The sequence below is a fragment of the Mustela nigripes genome, chromosome 2 (assembly GCF_022355385.1).
Source record: "Mustela nigripes isolate SB6536 chromosome 2, MUSNIG.SB6536, whole genome shotgun sequence".
Lineage (NCBI taxonomy): Eukaryota > Metazoa > Chordata > Mammalia > Carnivora > Mustelidae > Mustela > Mustela nigripes.
The window spans coordinates 21,372,112-21,390,508 of NC_081558.1; the positions used below are offsets into that span (position 1 = coordinate 21,372,112).

The 18,397-nt window shown below is 59.8% G+C and overlaps 1 protein-coding gene across 1 annotated transcript in view; it reads left to right on the plus strand.

Moving 5' to 3' along the window:
* The window catches only part of DNAH1 (dynein axonemal heavy chain 1), a 75,887-nt gene extending 57,659 nt beyond the window's left edge, over positions 1–18,228 (plus strand). Inside the window, exons 48-78 of the mRNA XM_059389879.1 lie at positions 23–253; positions 1,180–1,376; positions 1,803–1,938; positions 2,847–3,055; positions 3,176–3,347; positions 4,007–4,198; positions 4,563–4,673; positions 5,444–5,629; positions 6,039–6,230; positions 7,404–7,571; positions 7,663–7,854; positions 7,986–8,117; positions 8,610–8,735; positions 9,383–9,502; positions 9,601–9,750; positions 9,897–10,057; positions 10,843–11,068; positions 11,211–11,406; positions 11,702–11,853; positions 12,463–12,659; positions 12,907–13,051; positions 13,316–13,474; positions 13,566–13,697; positions 14,258–14,428; positions 14,515–14,694; positions 14,764–14,940; positions 15,537–15,707; positions 15,876–16,006; positions 16,371–16,722; positions 17,306–17,540; positions 18,073–18,228. Coding sequence (XP_059245862.1) covers positions 23–253; positions 1,180–1,376; positions 1,803–1,938; positions 2,847–3,055; positions 3,176–3,347; positions 4,007–4,198; positions 4,563–4,673; positions 5,444–5,629; positions 6,039–6,230; positions 7,404–7,571; positions 7,663–7,854; positions 7,986–8,117; positions 8,610–8,735; positions 9,383–9,502; positions 9,601–9,750; positions 9,897–10,057; positions 10,843–11,068; positions 11,211–11,406; positions 11,702–11,853; positions 12,463–12,659; positions 12,907–13,051; positions 13,316–13,474; positions 13,566–13,697; positions 14,258–14,428; positions 14,515–14,694; positions 14,764–14,940; positions 15,537–15,707; positions 15,876–16,006; positions 16,371–16,722; positions 17,306–17,540; positions 18,073–18,194 — 5,421 coding nt within the window. The 3' untranslated portion in view covers positions 18,195–18,228. The remainder of the gene's footprint in view (positions 1–22; positions 254–1,179; positions 1,377–1,802; positions 1,939–2,846; positions 3,056–3,175; positions 3,348–4,006; positions 4,199–4,562; positions 4,674–5,443; positions 5,630–6,038; positions 6,231–7,403; positions 7,572–7,662; positions 7,855–7,985; positions 8,118–8,609; positions 8,736–9,382; positions 9,503–9,600; positions 9,751–9,896; positions 10,058–10,842; positions 11,069–11,210; positions 11,407–11,701; positions 11,854–12,462; positions 12,660–12,906; positions 13,052–13,315; positions 13,475–13,565; positions 13,698–14,257; positions 14,429–14,514; positions 14,695–14,763; positions 14,941–15,536; positions 15,708–15,875; positions 16,007–16,370; positions 16,723–17,305; positions 17,541–18,072) is intronic.
* Positions 18,229–18,397: the final 169 nt, after the last annotated feature.

Genomic DNA, 18,397 nt, shown 5'->3' on the forward strand with positions numbered 1-18,397 from the left:
GACTGACGCGGGCTGGCTGCAGGACAAGGTGCAGCTGCTGCGGCTCTGGTACCACGAGAGCTGCCGCGTGTTCCGCGACCGCCTGGTGAACGATGAGGACCGCAGCTGGTTCGACAAACTACTGGAGAGCTGCATGGAGCAGTGGGGGGTGACCTTCGCCGAGGTGTGTCCCTTCCAGCCCATCCTCTATGGGGACTTCATGTCTCCAGGCTCTGACGTCAAGTCCTACGAGCTCATCACCAGTGAGAAGAAGGTGAGGGGCCCCTTCGCTCTGCCCCCCAGGGCCCGGGCCCTCCGCAGCACCGCGAACAGACCAGCACGCTGTGACCAGAGGGTCAGGGCTCTGACTTCGAAGGCCAGCCCTTGCCTCCCTAGGTTCCATTTCCTCTCCTGTCAGAAGGGGCAGCAGGCCCTGCTTGGTCCGCCTTGGCTGGGGACAAGCCTGGGCTTCGTCGGGGACAGGTTCTGTAAATGTGGGCGTGCTCGCCTGTTGGAGGGGCTCTCATCCCGCCCCCCAGAGGGGCAGCAGGGTCTGAGTCGGGACCCCAGGGAGACATGGAAGAGACCTTGTCAGAGGCCTCAGAGCTGTGTGGCCGGAGGGGCTCCCGATGTTTTCCCTGCACACGCATCCCCTCCTCATTCCCAGGAGCCCTCATGAGCTCCCATGTGCTTCAGCACACCTGGTGAGGCCGAGAGGAAACAGACATGGCTCTGACCCCGCTCCTTAGGCCTCTGTGTATCCCAAAGGTCTGGCCTCCTCTAGGCCTGCCTTCTGTACAGGTCTGGCTCCCTGTTCCCCGACACTCAGGTGTCGCTGCTACAGGCAGAGGACAGGGTCCAGGGCGGGCTGGATACAACCCCATCCCAGTGTGGCATCCTAGGAAGTGGTCAGCACTTCAGGCCCAGGTCACTGTCAGTTGGGGTGGATGTTTGGCGGGATGGCTGGGACCTGGGGCAGGGAGGCCCATAGCTCGGGGGGGTGGTCAGGCACATGGGGCCAAACCCTCCTGAGACCAGGCCCAACACCCCTCCCTGCAGAGGAGCTGGGCTGGCAGTGGGAGGGAGTGTGTTCTTTTTTTTTTTTTTTTTTTTTTTTTTGAGGGGGTGTGTTCTGTCGGGGTCCTAGTGCCTGGGGACGGAGAGTCAACCCAGATCTCCCCATCCGCCCTGGTCCCCCAGATGATGCAGGTGATTGAGGAGTACATGGAAGATTACAACCAGGTCAACACAGCCAAGCTGAGGCTGGTCCTCTTCATGGATGCCATGAGCCACATCTGCCGGATCAGCCGCACGCTGCGCCAGGCACTGGGCAACGCACTCCTGCTGGGTGTGGGTGGAAGTGGCCGCAGCTCCCTCACACGGCTGGCCTCGCACATGTGAGGGCTCCGGGAGTGCTGGGCAGCGGATGGCCACAGCTAGGAGGGCTGGGGTCACCCCGGTTGAGGGTTTCTGAACGCACTGGGCAGGGGACCTAGGCTCCGGGGAGAGGCAGTAGCAGGGCCCTGTGGTGCTGCAGGGAAGGGAGGTGTGGCAGCAGACAACTAGGAGGGATTCCTAGATGTGGCGGCCACGGCCTCCTCTTGGTTTCAGAGCTGGCAGGATGGAAGCGAATGGCGTTCCAGGCCATGGAACAGCTTAGGCAGAGGTCTGGAGGCAAGAGAGCAGGTTCAGGGCCTGGAGCATCTGCAGATCTGCCCAGGATGGGAGCCAGAACTCCAGATGGCTGGGGTGGGGGGTGGGCACCTACCATTCAGCACTTGGCCTTAGCTCAGCCATGCCTCCAGCCAAACTCCTGTCTCCAGGGCCGAATACGAATGCTTCCAGATTGAGCTGTCCAAGAACTATGGCATGGCCGAGTGGCGTGAAGATGTCAAGAAGATCTTGCTCAAGGCTGGCCTGCATAGCCTGCCCATCACTTTCCTGTTCTCTGACACTCAGGTGCCACTACCACAGGCAGAGGGCAGGGCCCAGGGTGGGCTGGATACAACCCCATCCCTGTGTGGCATCCTAGAAAGTGGTCGGTCCTTCAGGCCCAGGTCACTCTTAGTTGGGCTGGATGTTTGGTGGGATGACTGGGACTGGTGGCGGGGGGCCCTCAGTTGGGTGGGTCAGGTGCATGGGACCAAACTCAGCCTATCAGAGCTAGGGGGGCATAGGTCAGCCCTATACCCCAAGGGAAAAGAAGGCCCCTGGCACCATGGCTGATCACAAGTGGCACCATACTCACTGGCCAGTCCCACCTCAAGGACCACAGGACTCCAGCCCGAAGCACTGTGCCTATGGTGCCCCTCTTGGGGGCTGCTCCCTCTAGAGCTCCCTAGGAGGAGGTCTGTCCCTGGGTCTCCAAAAGAAACTGAGGTGATGGCTCTGGGGTCTCAAAGCAAAGAGAGCAGTGCCTAAAGCTGCCTGCTGGTCGGAGCTGGCCAGAGATGGAAGCCCTGGAACGTGTCCCACTTTGTGCAGGGTGCCCTCTGTTCCCAGCACAACCTCTACCCCCAGGGTCCCCTCATGCAGTCTGGCAAGGACCTATTTCTGCCTGTGGCCTGGTTTCCTCCTGTCAGGATATTGAGGCATGGGGAGGTCTGGAAAGGGAGAGTAAGGTGTCCTGTCTCCCACCCAGGACCCAGGGCCCTTCCACAGCCCTGTGTTGATGTTCAGAGTCTCTGCTGTAGGGCAGGCCTGAGTATGAGTCTTAGACCATGACTTGTAAGGTCACTTGTATGCCCCTGAGCTTATCTGAGCCTCAGTGGTATGGTCTGTAAAACGGGGCTGCTATGAAGGTCCTGGAGACCAATACCCAGGGGCCATCATTAAGGCTTAGCTTTTGTACTCTCATCTCTTCCCAGATCAAGAACGAGTCTTTCCTCGAGGACATCAACAATGTCTTAAACTCTGGCGACATTCCCAATCTCTACAGTGCAGATGAGCAGGACCAGATTGTCAACACCATGCGGCCCTACATCCAAGAGCAGGGCCTGCAGCCCACCAAAGCCAATCTTATGGCTGCCTACACTGGGCGTGTGCGCAGCAATATCCACGTGGTTCTGTGTATGAGGTATGGGCCCCCATGGTGGCCACGTAGGGACGGCACTTGGGCCTGCCATGAGGAGGGCCCTGGGCTCTGGAGGGTCCTGCGGCGGAAGTCAGTGCCTCATTTGGCCTCCTGGTCCCCCAGCCCCATCGGAGAGGTCTTCCGAGCTCGCTTGAGGCAGTTCCCCTCCCTTGTCAACTGCTGTACCATTGACTGGTTTAACGAGTGGCCAGCAGAGGCGCTGGAGTCTGTGGCCACCATGTTCCTGAATGAAATCCCAGACCTGGAAGCCACCTCTGAAGTCATTAGAGGACTGGTAGGTGTCTTGGTGAGGAGCAGGCTGTTAGGGGGAGCTATTTAGGTTTGGACTTACTGTCACAGGAGCCTGCGTGAGAGTCCCAGGCCCAACACTGATGGGCTTTGGAGCAGAACTTGACCTATCCTAAGCCTGTTTCCTCATTTGTATCATGGGAGTGCTACAAGGTTGTCATGGTGACATACATGGGGGCTAGATTTGTCTGGTCCAACCTGAGAGAGTGATGGTCACCTGCGAGCCAAGAACTAGAGTAAATCTGTTTCCCTCCTCAGCTATGTTGAGGCCTTGGGCCCTCTGTTCCCCCCCAAGGTCCCGCCTTAGGACTCTCAGAGTGAGGCAGTTTAGGAGCTGTGATGAGGGCAACAGGCCAAGATCTGGGAGACACCTGGGTCCACGTTCAAAGGCAGCTCTGCCCTTGACGTTGTGTGAACTTAAACGAGTCCCTTGACTTCTCTGGGTCGTGAGTTTTTCTTCTGCAGAATAGGTGACCTTGACCTGGAGGTTATGAGACTCATAGGAGATAGCGTGCCTGAGAAGCATTGAGGTTCCTACATGTGGTCTCCTCCTTGGGACCAGGCTTCAATGGCTTCAAGGGCACCGTGGCCAGGTCTCTGCTAGGACCTCTACAAGGCTGGCATCAGTGGTCTCCCACCCCACAGATTCAGGTTTGTGTCTACATCCACCAGTCAGTGTCCAAGAAGTGTACCGAGTACCTAGCTGAGCTGGCCCGTCACAACTACGTGACCCCCAAGAGCTACCTGGAGCTGCTTCATATTTTCTCCATCCTCATTGGGCAGAAGAAACAGGAGCTGAAAACTGCCAAGAACCGCATGAAGAGTGGCCTTGACAAGGTGGGCCAGAGTGGGGCTTGGTGGGCAGTGGCTAAAGCAGTGCCTGCTAAAGCAGTGCCTGCTCCGGCTTACCCTGGCCCGGGCAGGCCCAGACCGCCCTCTCATTTGGCAGCCTGCAGTGTTTAAATGGGTTGCTTCCTCCCTAACCAAATGAGCAAGGGCGAGGCCAAAGCAGGACACCCCACAGATTTTCAGAGGACATCTCTCTTCCTCTAGGGCTCACTGGACAACCAGCCACAGCCTCTCACTCCTGAATGAGGGCCGGGCAGCCCTGCAGGATCCTCTCCCCAGCCACTTCCACCCCCGGCTCTCTTCCTGGTACCCTGTCACCCCTGACTTCCTCTCTGTGCCTCCCTTCCGCCAGCTGCTGCGTACTTCAGAGGACGTGGCCAAGATGCAGGAGGAGCTGGAGATGATGCGCCCCCTGCTGGAAGAGGCTGCCAAGGACACCGTGCTCACCATGGAGCAGATCAAGGTGGGGGTGCTCCCTGGGCCTCTTCCCTGATGTCTGACCACTTCTGTTGAGGCTCGGGATACCCATGCAACCACGAGATCACTGGTTGCCTGTCCTCTGCAGCTCCTTAGCTCCTCAGTGCCTGTTTTCCTCAGTCAGTCATCATTTGTTCATTCAGCGAGAGTTTGCTGGGAATCTATTCTGTGCCAGGTCCTGCGCCGGGCAGGGGGTATGGTGAAGAGCAGGACAGGCAACCTAAGCCCTGATAATCACAACAGGGACTGACTAGCAGGCTGCCGTGGGCAGCTGTGCAGACTTGGCCCCAGCCTTCCTCTGAGTCTTCCTGAGATCCCCGAGTTCGAGGGCCCGCGCCGCACAGCAGATACCTCTAATTCGCAGATTCGCTATGACAGCTTCCTTGTAGAAGCAGTTCCCTCCTGCCCGGCAAAGCCAGCATATCGGAAATGTTTCCAGCAGACGGAAAGAACATGACGTGGGGGGCGCGTTTCTCCGTCTTGCCTGGCAATGTCCTGCGGGCTTAGGGGGTCCTTCCCTGGAGGGCAGTTGTGCTCAAGCATGTAAAGTCCTGGGCCCCATGCCAGGCCCACCATGAGCACTTGGGAATGGGCTTCTCACATTCCCAGAGCTCCGAGAGGGCCCTTGGGGAGGGGGGCATCCTTGCTCTCATTTCTCTTAACCCTGGGGAGACTGAGACAAGGGGAGGAGAAAGGTGGGGACACACCTGTCCCCAATACACCACCAGCTAGGCCCGCCCTGCCTTTGGCCCCTAGGTGGACACAGCCATTGCTCAGGAGACTCGGAATTCGGTGCAAGCAGAGGAGATCAAGGCCAATGAGAAGGCCAGGAAGGCACAAGCTATTGCTGACGATGCCCAGAAGGATCTGGATGAGGCACTGCCTGCCCTGGATGCGGCCCTGGCCAGCCTGCGCAACCTCAACAAGAATGATGTGACCGAGGTGGGCAGCCAGCCGGTCCCTGAAGCTCCCCCTGGGCATCTGTCCTGTTGCCTCTGGTCCCCACACCCTCTGTCTCCACATCCCATGGGGTCATGTGCTGAGAGGTGGGGGTAGAGCTAGGCCTCAAACCCAGCTGCCTGCCTCTACCTCCTTGCACAAGACAGGCACATGGGGAGGGCTTTGGGTCCTGGGCAATGAGCATCTAGGACCGCAAGGTCAGGCCTGGGTGTATGGGGGAGCAGAAGGAACCACAAGCCAAGACAGACCTCGGGGGACAGCTAGGCATGCCCTTTGTCTGTGGCAGTAGGAGCTGGCTTGGTGAGGTCTACCCTGTCTGATAGCTGCCCCTGCCCAGGGGTACCCAGGCCATAATGGCTCTCCCCTTCCCCACTCTCGGCCTGACCTGTAGGTCCGGGCCATGCAGCGACCACCCCCAGGTGTGAAGCTGGTCATAGAGGCTATGTGCATCATGAAGGGCATCAAGCCCAAGAAGGTGCCTGGAGAGAGGCCCGGCTCCAAGGTGGATGACTACTGGGAACCCGGAAAGGGGCTGCTGCAGGACCCTGGTCGCTTTCTCGACAGCCTCTTCAAGTTTGACAAGGTGGGTGTGCCAGGCACAAGGCGAGCAGGCCTGTGAGTGAGGTAGAAGCAGAGTCCCCTTCCCCCACCAGTGTAGGGCTCTCTGTCCTGTCTCCCTTTGTCCGAACACATGCAGCCTGATTGCCACAGAGCTGACTGGGACCACATCCTGACCCCGGAGGAGCGCTCTGGCTAGTGGGAGTGACAGTCACCTCAGAGCTCTACAGCCTAGAGATCCCCTCTCTTGCCCTTTCCTCCCTGAGACCCCCATGGCCTTGGCCTAGGCTTGCACTGTCTGTGCAACCATGGCCTTTCCCTTGGTTTCAGCTGAGCTTCAGCTTCTTCTGTCTGTCCCTGGGTTTCTCCATCTGCTGTCTAGCTGGGGCTCTCGGTACCCACGGCCATGTTCTATCTCAGGGGCTGCTTCATGGTTAGGTCAGCCTGGTGCCCACCACCCTCTTAAGGGACCTTCTTCAGCTCAGAAGTTGGGAAGGGGACAACTGCCTGTACATGCGCCCTACCCCCACCCCCACCCCGCCACTGCCATGAGTCAATATGGGGCTGTAGACACCCCAGGCTGCACTGGGAGGGTGGATATATGGCCCATAGGCAGCTGGGCCCCTGTAGACTACCCCATCCTTCCTCGTCCAAATCCATCAGTCTAGAAACCAGAGGCCCCACATGCCTAATTCAGCCCAGATCAGCAGTGCTCATGACCAGTACTCAGGATCCCTGGTCCCAGGCTCTGAGCTCCGGGAGTTCATGAACAATGCAGATTCCTGGGCTCATCCTGAACTACAGGGCTGGACTCTCACAGGATGGGATGGGAACTCTGGGGGTGTGATGAGCTCTCACGGTGAGGGTTAATACCCTTGAACATGAGCCTGGTTGGGCATCAGAATCACTCACTGGTCTCCACGCCTGTCAGGAAGCAGCCCTTGTCGCTAAGTGAGTTCTTAATGGAGCCTGCCTATTACCAGACCTTGAGACTGTGTGGTTTCTTGTGAAGGAAGACTCTGATCGTTCTCTGAAATCCTGGTTGCTTTATGGACCGTGTTTACCCAGGAAGACAACGGTGCTGAAGCCTACACAGGGCATGGGGCTCTGAGAGCAAGCTGGGTGTTCCTGAGCAGGGCCCCACAGCCCCTTGCTCCCTGGAAAGCATCCCCCTGATGCCCCCAGTCCTCCTTCCCAGGACAACATTGGGGAGGCAGTGATCAAAGCCATCCAGCCGTACATTGACAACGAGGAGTTCCAGCCGGCCGCGATTGCCAAGGTGTCCAAGGCCTGTACCTCCATCTGCCAGTGGGTGCGCGCCATGCACAAGTACCACTTCGTGGCCAAGGCAGTGGAGCCCAAGCGGGTGAGGTCTGGGCACGGCTGGGGGTAGATGGTGGGAGGTGGGGGCTCCGCCGGGGCCCCTCCACAAGCTGGCCCGGGCTCTCTGGTTGCAGCAAGCCCTGCGGGAGGCCCAGGATGACCTGGAGGTGACGCAGAGGGTCCTGGAGGAGGCCAAGCAGCGCCTGCAGGAGGTGGAGGATGGCATCGCCACAATGCAGACCAAGTACCGGGAGTGCATCGCCAAGAAGGAGGAGCTGGAGCTGAAATGCGAGCAGTGTGAGCAGCGGCTGGGCCGCGCCGACAAGGTGGGCTCACGGCGGGGGCAGGGAGGGCCTGTGGGCTGCGGGGGTCTGGGGGGGTGTGGGCGGGGCCTGCACCCCTTCCCCAGCCCCTGGCCCGGTCACCCTCAGCCCACCCCCCGGGGCCACCTCTGCAGCTCATCAACGGGCTGTCGGATGAGAAGGTGCGCTGGCAGGAAACTGTGGAGAACCTGGAGCATATGCTTGGCAACATCTCCGGGGACGTGCTGGTGGCTGCTGGCTTTGTGGCCTACCTGGGCCCCTTCACGGTGAGGAGCCTTCCAGCCCTCCCTGCGACAGCCTCACCTCTGCAAGGGGCAGCCTACCGGGCAGCTCTTCCCTCATGCGCTCACTCTGCGATGCGCGTGTCTCAGGTGCCCCGTCTGAACCAGGTGCTGTTCTGGGCCTGGAGGGTGAGGCAGTGCAGAAAACAGCCAGAAAACCCACCTGGCAAGGCTGGCCTTCTAGGGGAAGCCTGAGCCCACACTTGCATGCTTCCTGGGGACATCTCACTCGGTCCTCACAGCCTCCTGGACAGGCAGGCCCATTGTCACTGCACCTGTTTCACGGAGGAGGGGCTGAGGTTTATGGAGACCAAGGAAGTCACCCAAAGTGGGACCTGAGTGCACGGGTCTGACTCCACGTCTGGGCTCTACTCCTGATTACAACTACTGAGCTCTAGGGGATGGCGGCAGCAGTGGGGAGGGAGGAGGGCGTCCTGGATGTCGTGGTGGGGTGGCCTGAGTCTGGCGTCTCCCCAGGGCCAGTACCGCACGATGCTCTATGACCACTGGGTCAAGCAGCTCACGAGACACAACGTGCCGCACACGTCTGAGCCCACGCTCATCGGGACACTGGGAAACCCTGTGAAGATCCGCTCGTGGCAGGTATCCACCCGGGGTGTGGGGTGGGGGGAGCTGGAGGGACTGGGCTGCGCCAGGAGCCTCCTCCTTCCCTCCCACCCTCTTTCCTCGGCCTGCTCAGAGGTGCCTCCCCTGAACCCAGCCGGGCCCAGCAAGAAGGTATGGGTTGGAGAGGAGAAAGCTGAACACAGCGTGGCACAGATCTAGCTAACCGGAGGCAGAGAATTCAAGGGATACTTGCCAGAGTGGACTAGGGAAGGAGAGCAGCATCCAGGGGAAGTTAGGATTCTTAAGTTCCCCCCCCCCCCAAAAGTCAGATTTGAGCTAGACCCTAAAGGACAGGTAAAGTTGGCCCAGGGAGAAAACCAAGAGGCTATTGACAGAGGCCAGGGGAGAGTGAAGACCAGGATACCAATGGCATGTGGGCTCTAGAGAGGTGGTCTGACTGAGGGAGAACTCAGTAGGCAAGAGGGCAGAGAGGCCCAGGGAAGGAAGGTGTGGGGATCCAGACAAGGAGCAGGAGAGAGTAGGAGGTCCTGTGGGGTGACACCTGTGCCCACTGTCGCCTGCCCCTTCCTCCAAGGGGGCACCCTAAGGAGAGGGAAGAGATAGCCAAGCATGAAGCTGGGAGTAGCCGTGGGACAGCCCTGACCCAGTCTGATGTCACACAGATTGCTGGCCTCCCCAACGACACGCTGTCAGTGGAGAATGGGGTCATCACCCAGTTCTCCCAACGCTGGACTCACTTCATCGACCCGCAGGGCCAGGCCAACAAATGGATCAAGAACATGGTGAGCCCACCTGCCTCGTGCCCCATCCCACGCAGCTGGGCTTAGCCTCGGGCGGGCTGGCGGCTCCCACAGCCCCCACTTGCTCTCTCTGCCCACAGGAGAAGGACAATGGGCTGGATGTGTTCAAGCTGAGCGACCGAGACTTCCTGCGTAGCATGGAAAATGCCATCCGCTTTGGCAAGCCCTGCCTTCTGGAGAATGTAGGCGAGGAGCTGGACCCGGCCCTGGAGCCGGTGCTGCTCAAGCAGGTGGGCCTGCAGTGGCGGGGGGCGGTGGGCGCGGCCGGTCCGTCTGGACCAGGGGTGGGGTGGGGGGGGGGGGGGCAGGGCAGCCCCACTCGCTGCCTCCCTGGCGAAGCCTGGGCCGCAGCGCTTGCCCCTTCTGCCCACCACAGACATACAAGCAGCAGGGGAACACAGTGCTGAAGCTGGGGGACACGGTGATCCCCTACCATGAAGACTTCCGGATGTATATCACCACTAAGCTGCCCAACCCACACTACACACCGGAGATCTCCACCAAAGTCACCCTCATCAACTTCACCCTGTCGCCCAGGTAAGTTCCCAGGCCCCAGACCCAGGGCGTCAGCTCAGCCTGGCTGCCTCCCTCCCACTCCCAGGCCAAGACTCCGTGGGTCTTTCCCAGAGGCTCTAGCAGCTTCTTCCCAGGCGCCCTGGCACCTCCACCAGCTCCCCATACTTGCCGCCATTTCCAGCTGAGAACCCCCGCCCCCAAGACCAGGAGCCCTTGGTTGAGGTCAGTACCCCTCCTGTCTTGTCTGGGTACCCTCCCCCCACAGCTCAGCGTTTGCCAGCACCTTGTGCGCTCACCTCCAGAGCGGCCCTGGAGCCCTGAGTCAGGCCCACCCAAGCCCTGTCTCCTGCCTTGCTGCTGTGAGCGAGGGCCGGGCTAGTGGTGCACCGTGCTGGCTGCCTGCCCAGAGCCCACAGGCTCACTCCATGCTCAGGCCTCCTTGTCAGTGGCCACCGTGAACGTCCCCACAGACGAGGTGGTGAAAGGCCTATCCCCTACCGGTCACCCGGCCCTCTCCTGCTGAGAGGAAGTTTTTCAACGACTCCAGCAGTTCACATATCTCACCACTGCCCCCACCCAAGATTCCGGATTCCATCGGGGCTCTGTCTCACTGAGAACTGGTTACCCTGTGGGCAGGCTCTGCATTAGCCCCACAGCCCAAGACAGAGGGGAGGCCTCCCAGGCCACCTCAGGCAGGGCTGCTGGGCTCTCGGGGCTCCGGGGTCACAGGTTGTAGGTGAACAGGCTCAAGGCTGGCCCTTTGGAGCCTACCAGGTGTTACAGACACCATGTCCCCTCCCTGGCAGTGGCCTAGAGGACCAGCTGCTGGGCCAGGTGGTGGCTGAGGAGCGGCCAGACCTGGAAGAAGCGAAGAACCAGCTGATTGTCAGTAATGCCAAGATGCGCCAGGAGCTGAAGGACATCGAAGACCAGATTCTGTACAGGCTCAGCTCCTCCGAGGGCAACCCTGTGGATGACATGGAGCTCATCAAGGTGCTGGAAGCTTCTAAGATGAAAGCTGCTGAGATCCAGGTCAGCTAGGGCCTCTCCCCACCTGCAATTCCGGCCTCATCTGCCCAGCCCCCACCGCCTCAGGCCTGCCCCTGCCCACATCTGCCCATCGCCCTCCCTCCGCCGACTGGGCCTGACCGCCACTCACCTGCGGTGCCTCCAGGCCAAAGTCAGGATCGCGGAGCAGACGGAGAAGGACATTGACCTCACACGCATGGAGTACATCCCCGTGGCTGTCCGCACGCAGATCCTTTTCTTTTGTGTATCTGACCTGGCCAACGTGGACCCCATGTACCAGTACTCCCTGGAGTGGTTTCTCAACATCTTCCTCTCTGGCATCGCCAACTCGGAGAGAGCAGGTAGTCCCAGGTGCTGGGCTCCCATCCCGGCACAGACGTGACATGGGGACACGTCCTCACGGGGTGCACGTAAACTCCTACCCATGGTCACTTGCACATTCTCTCAGATCAGCCATAACAACACACCCCTGCCCCCACCCTCCTCAGGGTCCCTTTACTGACAACTCCATAGGCTTCAAGGGGAGGCCCAGATGGCCCCCATGGCTGTGGGGCAGACTGGGCTGGGCTGGGCCCAAGCCCGGGGATCTCGCACCCCTCACCCCTCCCCACGCACTGCCATCCCCTCCCCCTGCAGACAACCTGAAAAAACGTATCGCCAACATCAACCGCCACCTGACCTACAACCTGTACAGCAATGTCTGCCGCAGCCTCTTTGAGAAGCACAAGCTGATGTTTGCCTTCCTGCTGTGTGTCCGCATCATGATGAATGAGGGCAAGATCGACCAGGTACATGAGCATCTGGCTGGGCCGCTGACCCAGGACAGGTGGCCCAAGGAGGTGCTCTGTGGCCGGGCTGGGAGAACAGGGTGAAAGGAAAGAGAGGGCCAGGCACGAGGGTCCGGCGAAAGCAAAGGGCTCAGGAAACAGTTCCTTGCTTACGACAGCCAGGAGACCCTGGGTTCCTCGTGGCCCGTGATGTCCTGTGAGCACAGCCTGCTCAGAGCTGAGTGTGGTGGGAAGCCGGTACTGTCCCGAGCCTCCCAGCGCGTGCTCTCAGGAGCCCCAGGTATTGGCCGTGTTGGAAGGTGTTGGAAGTGTTGGAAGTCCCTGCCGAGAGAGTGTGTGTCACAGTGCCACCGCTACTGCAGCTCAAGCCCCACTGCGGGCAGAACTTTCCCAACTGAGGAGGCTGAGGCTCAGAGAGGTCACATCCTTTGTCTGAGGACACACCGCCAGGAAGACGTGGAGCGGGGACCCTAATCCGACCTGTCTGACTGCCAGCCGCAAGGAGGACTCCATTTCTCCGGCTGAGAGGGCTACGGGAGGCACTGCTGGGTGGGGTCCCAGAGGCAGGTCACGGGGCCTGTGCACTAGCCTCCCCCTGTCCCCTGCCAGGCTGAGTGGCGCTACCTCCTGTCTGGAGGCTCCATCCAGGTCATGACTGAGAACCCGGCACCTGACTGGCTGTCAGACCGGGCCTGGCGAGATATCCTGGCACTCTCTAATCTGCCAGCCTTCTCCTCTTTTGCTGATGACTTCCCAAAGCACCTCTCAGAGTTCCAATCCATTTTTGACAGCCTTGAGCCCCACAGGTGAGCTGCACCCGAGGGCCAAGCAGGGTGGGCACACGGAAGGGAGAGATCCCAGGGACAGGCCTGTCCAGAAGGTTTCTCTGAGAAGCCACCTGGGGGTGCCCTGCAGCTGTGGCTACATCCCATCCATGCCCCCGGCCATGCACCCTCCAGGGACTGCACTCTCCCGGCCACCTAGCCAGCAGAGTCCCCGGGGCCAGTGCCCTCCCACATGTCGGCTCTTAGGGGTACATGGACACTGTCACAGGGAACCCTTGCCTGGCATCTGGAATGAGTACCTGGACCAGTTCCAGAAGCTGCTGGTTCTCCGCTGCTTGCGTGGGGACAAGGTCACCAACGCCATGCAGGATTTCGTGGCTACCAACCTGGAGCCACGCTTCATTGAGCCCCAGGCAAGTGCCATCAGCCAGTGCCCTGGACGAGTCCCCCACCTCTGAGTCCCGGGGGCCTGGCTGCACCTGGATAGACCTTTTTGCAGCATTGGTTGGGCTGGGACTTCTAGCTGCACCTTCCGAAAGCTCAGGGAGGTTCCATTCCAGCCCCCCCCCCAAACCCCGGAAGCCTCTCTGAGAGCTCTCTGGAAGCCCCAGGACCCCCAGCCTTGCCCTGGTCCCTGCTCAGCCCCAGGCGACCCAGCATCTCTCCCTGACCTGCAGACAGCCAACCTGTCAGTGGTGTTCAAAGACTCCAGCTCCACCACACCCCTCATCTTCGTGCTGTCGCCTGGCACCGATCCCGCTGCTGACCTCTACAAGTTTGCCGAAGAGATGAAGTTCTCCAAGAAGCTCTCTGCCATCTCCCTGGGCCAGGGCCAGGTAAGGACCAGCAGGCAGTGGTGGAGGTCTGGAGGCTGGGTCGGTTGGCCGCTCACCGCTCCGCCTTTCCGCCCCTTCCCCCTGCCCCCAGGGCCCTCGGGCAGAAGCCATGATGCGCAGTTCCATAGAGAGGGGCAAGTGGGTCTTCTTCCAGAACTGCCACCTGGCACCAAGCTGGATGCCGGCCCTGGAGCGCCTCATCGAGCACATCAACCCCGATAAGGTGCGATGCCCCCGGCTGCCACAGACCTGATGGTCTCCCTCACCGAGGGGACTGCCAACAGTCCCTCAGTCCCTCAACAGAGCTGATGAGGCTAAATGAGATTGTCCCCCAGAGCGCTCAGCCCAGCCTGGGCACACCACACTCAGGAAGGGGTATATGAAGCACGCCTTCTCAGTGCATTCTCCCCTTGCATTACTGTTACCAATGGTGACGTGACTTGCCCACGTCCACCCAGCACAGACTGGTGATGCTGGGACCTGCCAAAGCCCATATTCTTCTCTCTTTTCCCTTGGGGGGGGAGGCAGGGTGCAGAGGGAGAGAGAATCCCAAGCAGGCTCCAGGCCCAGCACAGAGCCAATGCAGGGCTCGGTCTCACGACCCTGAGATCATGACCTGATAAAACCGATATTTTCAATCAGTGGTCTGCTAGCCTGGCCTGGCCCAGCCCACTCAGGGGAGAGTCAAGCTGCAGGTGGCCCAGGGCTCCTGGTGGGAGGGAACCTGGTGTGGGGCCGCCACTGGGCGAGGGTCCCCATGCTCACGAGTTCCGTGGCCGCCAGGTGCACCGGGACTTCCGCCTGTGGCTCACCAGCTTGCCCAGCAACAAGTTTCCAGTGTCCATCCTGCAGAATGGCTCCAAGATGACCATTGAGCCACCCCGAGGCGTCAAGGCCAACCTGCTCAAGTCTTATAGCAGCCTGAGCGACGACTTCCTCAACTCCTGCCACAAGGTGAAGCGCAGGGGTGCACGCTCACCCCCCGCCACTACCTCGGCCCGGCCCCACCCCTCACTCCCCTGCCATCCTGCCTCTCGCAGGTGATGGAGTTCAAGTCCCTGCTGCTGTCTCTGTGCCTGTTCCATGGGAACGCACTGGAGCGCCGCAAGTTTGGGCCCCTGGGCTTCAACATCCCCTACGAGTTCACGGACGGGGACCTGCGCATCTGTATCAGCCAGCTCAAGATGTTCCTGGATGAGTACGACGACATCCCCTACAAGGTGGGCTGGGGACAGGCTGGGGCGGGCCGGTGGACGTGTGCGGGGGGCCCTCACCCACCCACCCCGTAGGTCCTGAAGTACACGGCTGGGGAGATCAACTATGGGGGCCGCGTCACCGACGACTGGGACCGCCGCTGTGTCATGAACATCCTGGAAGACTATTACAGCCCCTCCGTGCTCTTCCACGATCACAGCTACAGCGCCTCCGGCATCTACCACCAGATCCAGCCCACCTATGACCTCAATGTGAGCACGTCCCCGATGGCCCAGGCAGCCTACCAGGCCGGGCTGCTGGGGTGCTGCGAGCACCCGGGAGCTGGGTGAGGGGAGGCATGGTCCTGGCCCCTCAGTGGCTCTTTTTCATGGATTACTCCATCCCACAAACACAGCCACAGTGAGGGAGGCAGACCCAGGCCCTGCCTCCAGGAGCTGGGGCTCTGTGGAGAGAGGCCAGAAGGAGCTAAGTGTAATTATCCAGCTGAGGCAGGGCAGCTCTTCCAAGGGTCCCAGAGGACATGGGGCTTCAGCTAAGATGCGTGCGGGGCCTGCAGGGCTAGGGTGTGTGTCGGAGTGTGGGTCCTCACTGGAAGGAGAGAAGCCCCCGTGACTGGAACAGCTGAATGAGGGAGCAGGAGGACAGCAGGAAGAGGGCTGGGAGGGAGGCAAAGGCTACCCACACAGCCCCTCAGAAGCCATGCAGCCCTAAGAAGAGGGAGATGCACGAGGGTGTCCAGAGTTGGAGGCAAGCAGGAGTTGTGCTCTGTTGGAGGGACCCCCCCACCACCACCAACCACAGGCTGGGGGTAGAGCAAGGTTTCAGTTGTGGCCCTCCTACTCTCCAGGGCTACCTCTCCTACATCAAAGGCCTCCCTCTCAATGACATGCCTGAGATCTTTGGCCTGCACGACAATGCCAACATCACCTTCGCCCAGAATGAGACTTATGCCCTGCTTGGTGCCATCATCCAGCTGCAACCCAGATCATCCTCCATGGGAGGCCAGGGCCGGGAGGAGGTAGGTGGCTGCAGGGGACAGAGAGCAATGGGTTGGGCAGGGTCAGTCTCCCACCGACTATCATGCCTGCTTCTCTGTGGGAAGGAACCCAGTGCCTATGGAATCCGGCAAGAATTAAGTAAGGGGTGCTGGCCCTGACCCCCTGTGTGTGTTCCTTTGCCCTCACAGATAGTGGAGGATATGGCCCACAGTATTCTGCTCCAGACTCCTGAGCCCATCAGCTTGCAGCTGGTAATGGCCAAGTACCCCGTGCTGTATGAGGAGTCAATGAACACGGTGCTAGTCCAGGAGGTCATTCGGTAATCCCCCTGCCATCCACCCCCAGCCCTGAGTTAGTGTGGAGAGTCATTATCATAGAGAAATGGCAGCAGCGGCTCCTCCAGGCCAGGTGCAACATCAAGTCTGTGCTCGGGCGCAGCCATATTTATTGTCCCACTCCCATCAGAACAGGAAGCCAAGGCCCAAATGGTCAAGTAACCTAAGGTTACACGTGTGCTAAGGAGCAGAGCTGAGATCAGTACTCAGGCTGCCTGACTCAGCTCTGTGCTCCTAGCCCCACATAGTGCCATTGTTTTCCTGTCTGTCTGTGGTCTACAACTGAGGAGTACGGGTACTACTCCCCTCCCTGGTCTGCTGCCTTATTCCTTGCTGCTGGCCCCACAGATACAACCGGCTGCTGCAGGTGATCACAGAGACGCTTCGAGACCTGCTCAAGGCACTCAAGGGGCTGGTGGTGATGTCCTCACAGCTGGAGCTGATGGCTACCAGCCTGTACAACAACACTGTGCCCGAGCTCTGGAAGGCTAAGGCCTACCCATCGCTCAAGCCACTGTCCTCGTGGGTCATGGACCTGATGCAGCGCCTGGACTTCCTGCAGGCCTGGATCCAAGGCGGCATCCCAGCTGTCTTCTGGATCAGTGGCTTCTTCTTCCCCCAGGCCTTCCTGACGGGCACGCTGCAGAACTTTGCTCGCAAATCTGTCATCTCCATTGACACCATCTCGTTTGATTTCCAGGTTTGCACACAGCCAAGGTCAGGCTAGGGTCAGGCTGGGGTATGGCCTGGGTCAGGCCCCCAGTATTTACAGGTCCAGTATTTACAGGAGGGGCGCTGAGGCCACAGCTGGCTGCCAGATGGGGGTCCTGAGTGGGGTTTGGGGGGCAGGGAGAGCCAAACCAGAGGAGGCTATGAGCCCCCAGGAAATCCCTAGGGGCAGGACACAGACTGCAGGCGGCCAATTAAAATGGTGGGTGAGTGGGGCATCTGGGTGGCTCAATCAGTGAAGCATCTGCCTTTGGCTCAGGTCATGGTCCCAAGATCCTGGGATCAAGCCCTGTGTTGGACTCCCTGCTTAGCAGAGAGTCTGCTTCTCCTCTCCCTCTGCCCCTCACCCTGTTTGCGCTCTCTCCATTGCTCTTTCTCAAATAAATAAGTAAAAATCTTAAAAAGAAACAAGTAAAACAAAATAAAATAAAATGGTGGGTAAGTAATGGGCGGGTGGGCAGAATTCAGGAGGGAATTTGTGCCTCCTGACCCAAATCCTAACCCAGATCCCAGGTGTTTACATGTGCAGGGGCATGTCTGTGTGCCCACCACAGGTACTGCAGCAGTCCGTGTCAGAGCTCAAGAAAAGACCCAGTGAGGGGTGCTACATCCATGGACTGTTCCTGGAAGGTGCCCGCTGGGACCCTGTGGCCTTCCAGCTGGCTGAGTCTCGGCCCAAGGAGCTATACACAGAGATGGCTGTTATCTGGCTTCTGCCAACGCACAACCGCAAGATCCAGAACCAGGACTTCTACCTGTGCCCCATCTACAAGACACTGACCCGAGCAGGTACGGGCCCAGGGTGGGGAACCTGCACCACAGGTGGGGGCCCAGGTTAGCTGAACAGGATGGCTGACAGAGGCCAGTCAGCCCTCCTGAGAGTGACCGGGCCAGGACAGAGCTAGACCACCAGCAGGCAGGGAGGGGAATGCCCAGAGCTTGGGCTCAGTCTGTGCAAAGTGGCCCCTGAGCTCCCCATCCTCTTGCTTCCCTCAGCAGACCCACCTGGGCCTTGGGAGCCCCCGTCTGCTCATGAAGGTTCAGGGGGGTAAAAGACTTAGATGGGAGGTGGGCCTGGGCTGGGTCCAACAGGGAGTGAGCAGTGGCCCCCAACTCTCCCATTCCTGTCCTCAGTCGTCAGTGCAATAACTCTGGGCAGGTCTGAGCCTTGGCCAGACCAATTCACCAGGCAGGTTTCCTCTCGGCTCAGGGCCCCTGCTTGCTCCCAGCTCAGTCTGCTGAGTCCATTGCCTTTATCCTGTCCCTATCCTGTCCCTGCTCTTGTGAAGACAACTTAACCCTCCCTTCTTGCCTGCTCCAGGAACACTATCGACCACAGGCCACTCCACCAACTACATCATTGCTGTGGAGCTCCCCTCCCATCAGCCCCAGCGACACTGGATAAAGCGTGGTGTGGCGCTCATCTGTGCTCTGGACTACTAGACTCAGGAAGAAGAGTTGGGGCCATTAAATACGTTTTCTAAGCAGTCCAGCGGGGCTTCTGCTGCTTGTATCAGTGCCTGTCCACAGGGTTCACTGCCAGGGCAGTGGTGTGGCAGCCTCAGGAGTGAATGTGCTTAGCAGTGGGGACGGGGCAGAGGGACAGCTTTGGCCTGCTGGACCAGTCCAAACAGAACAAGGGTAGA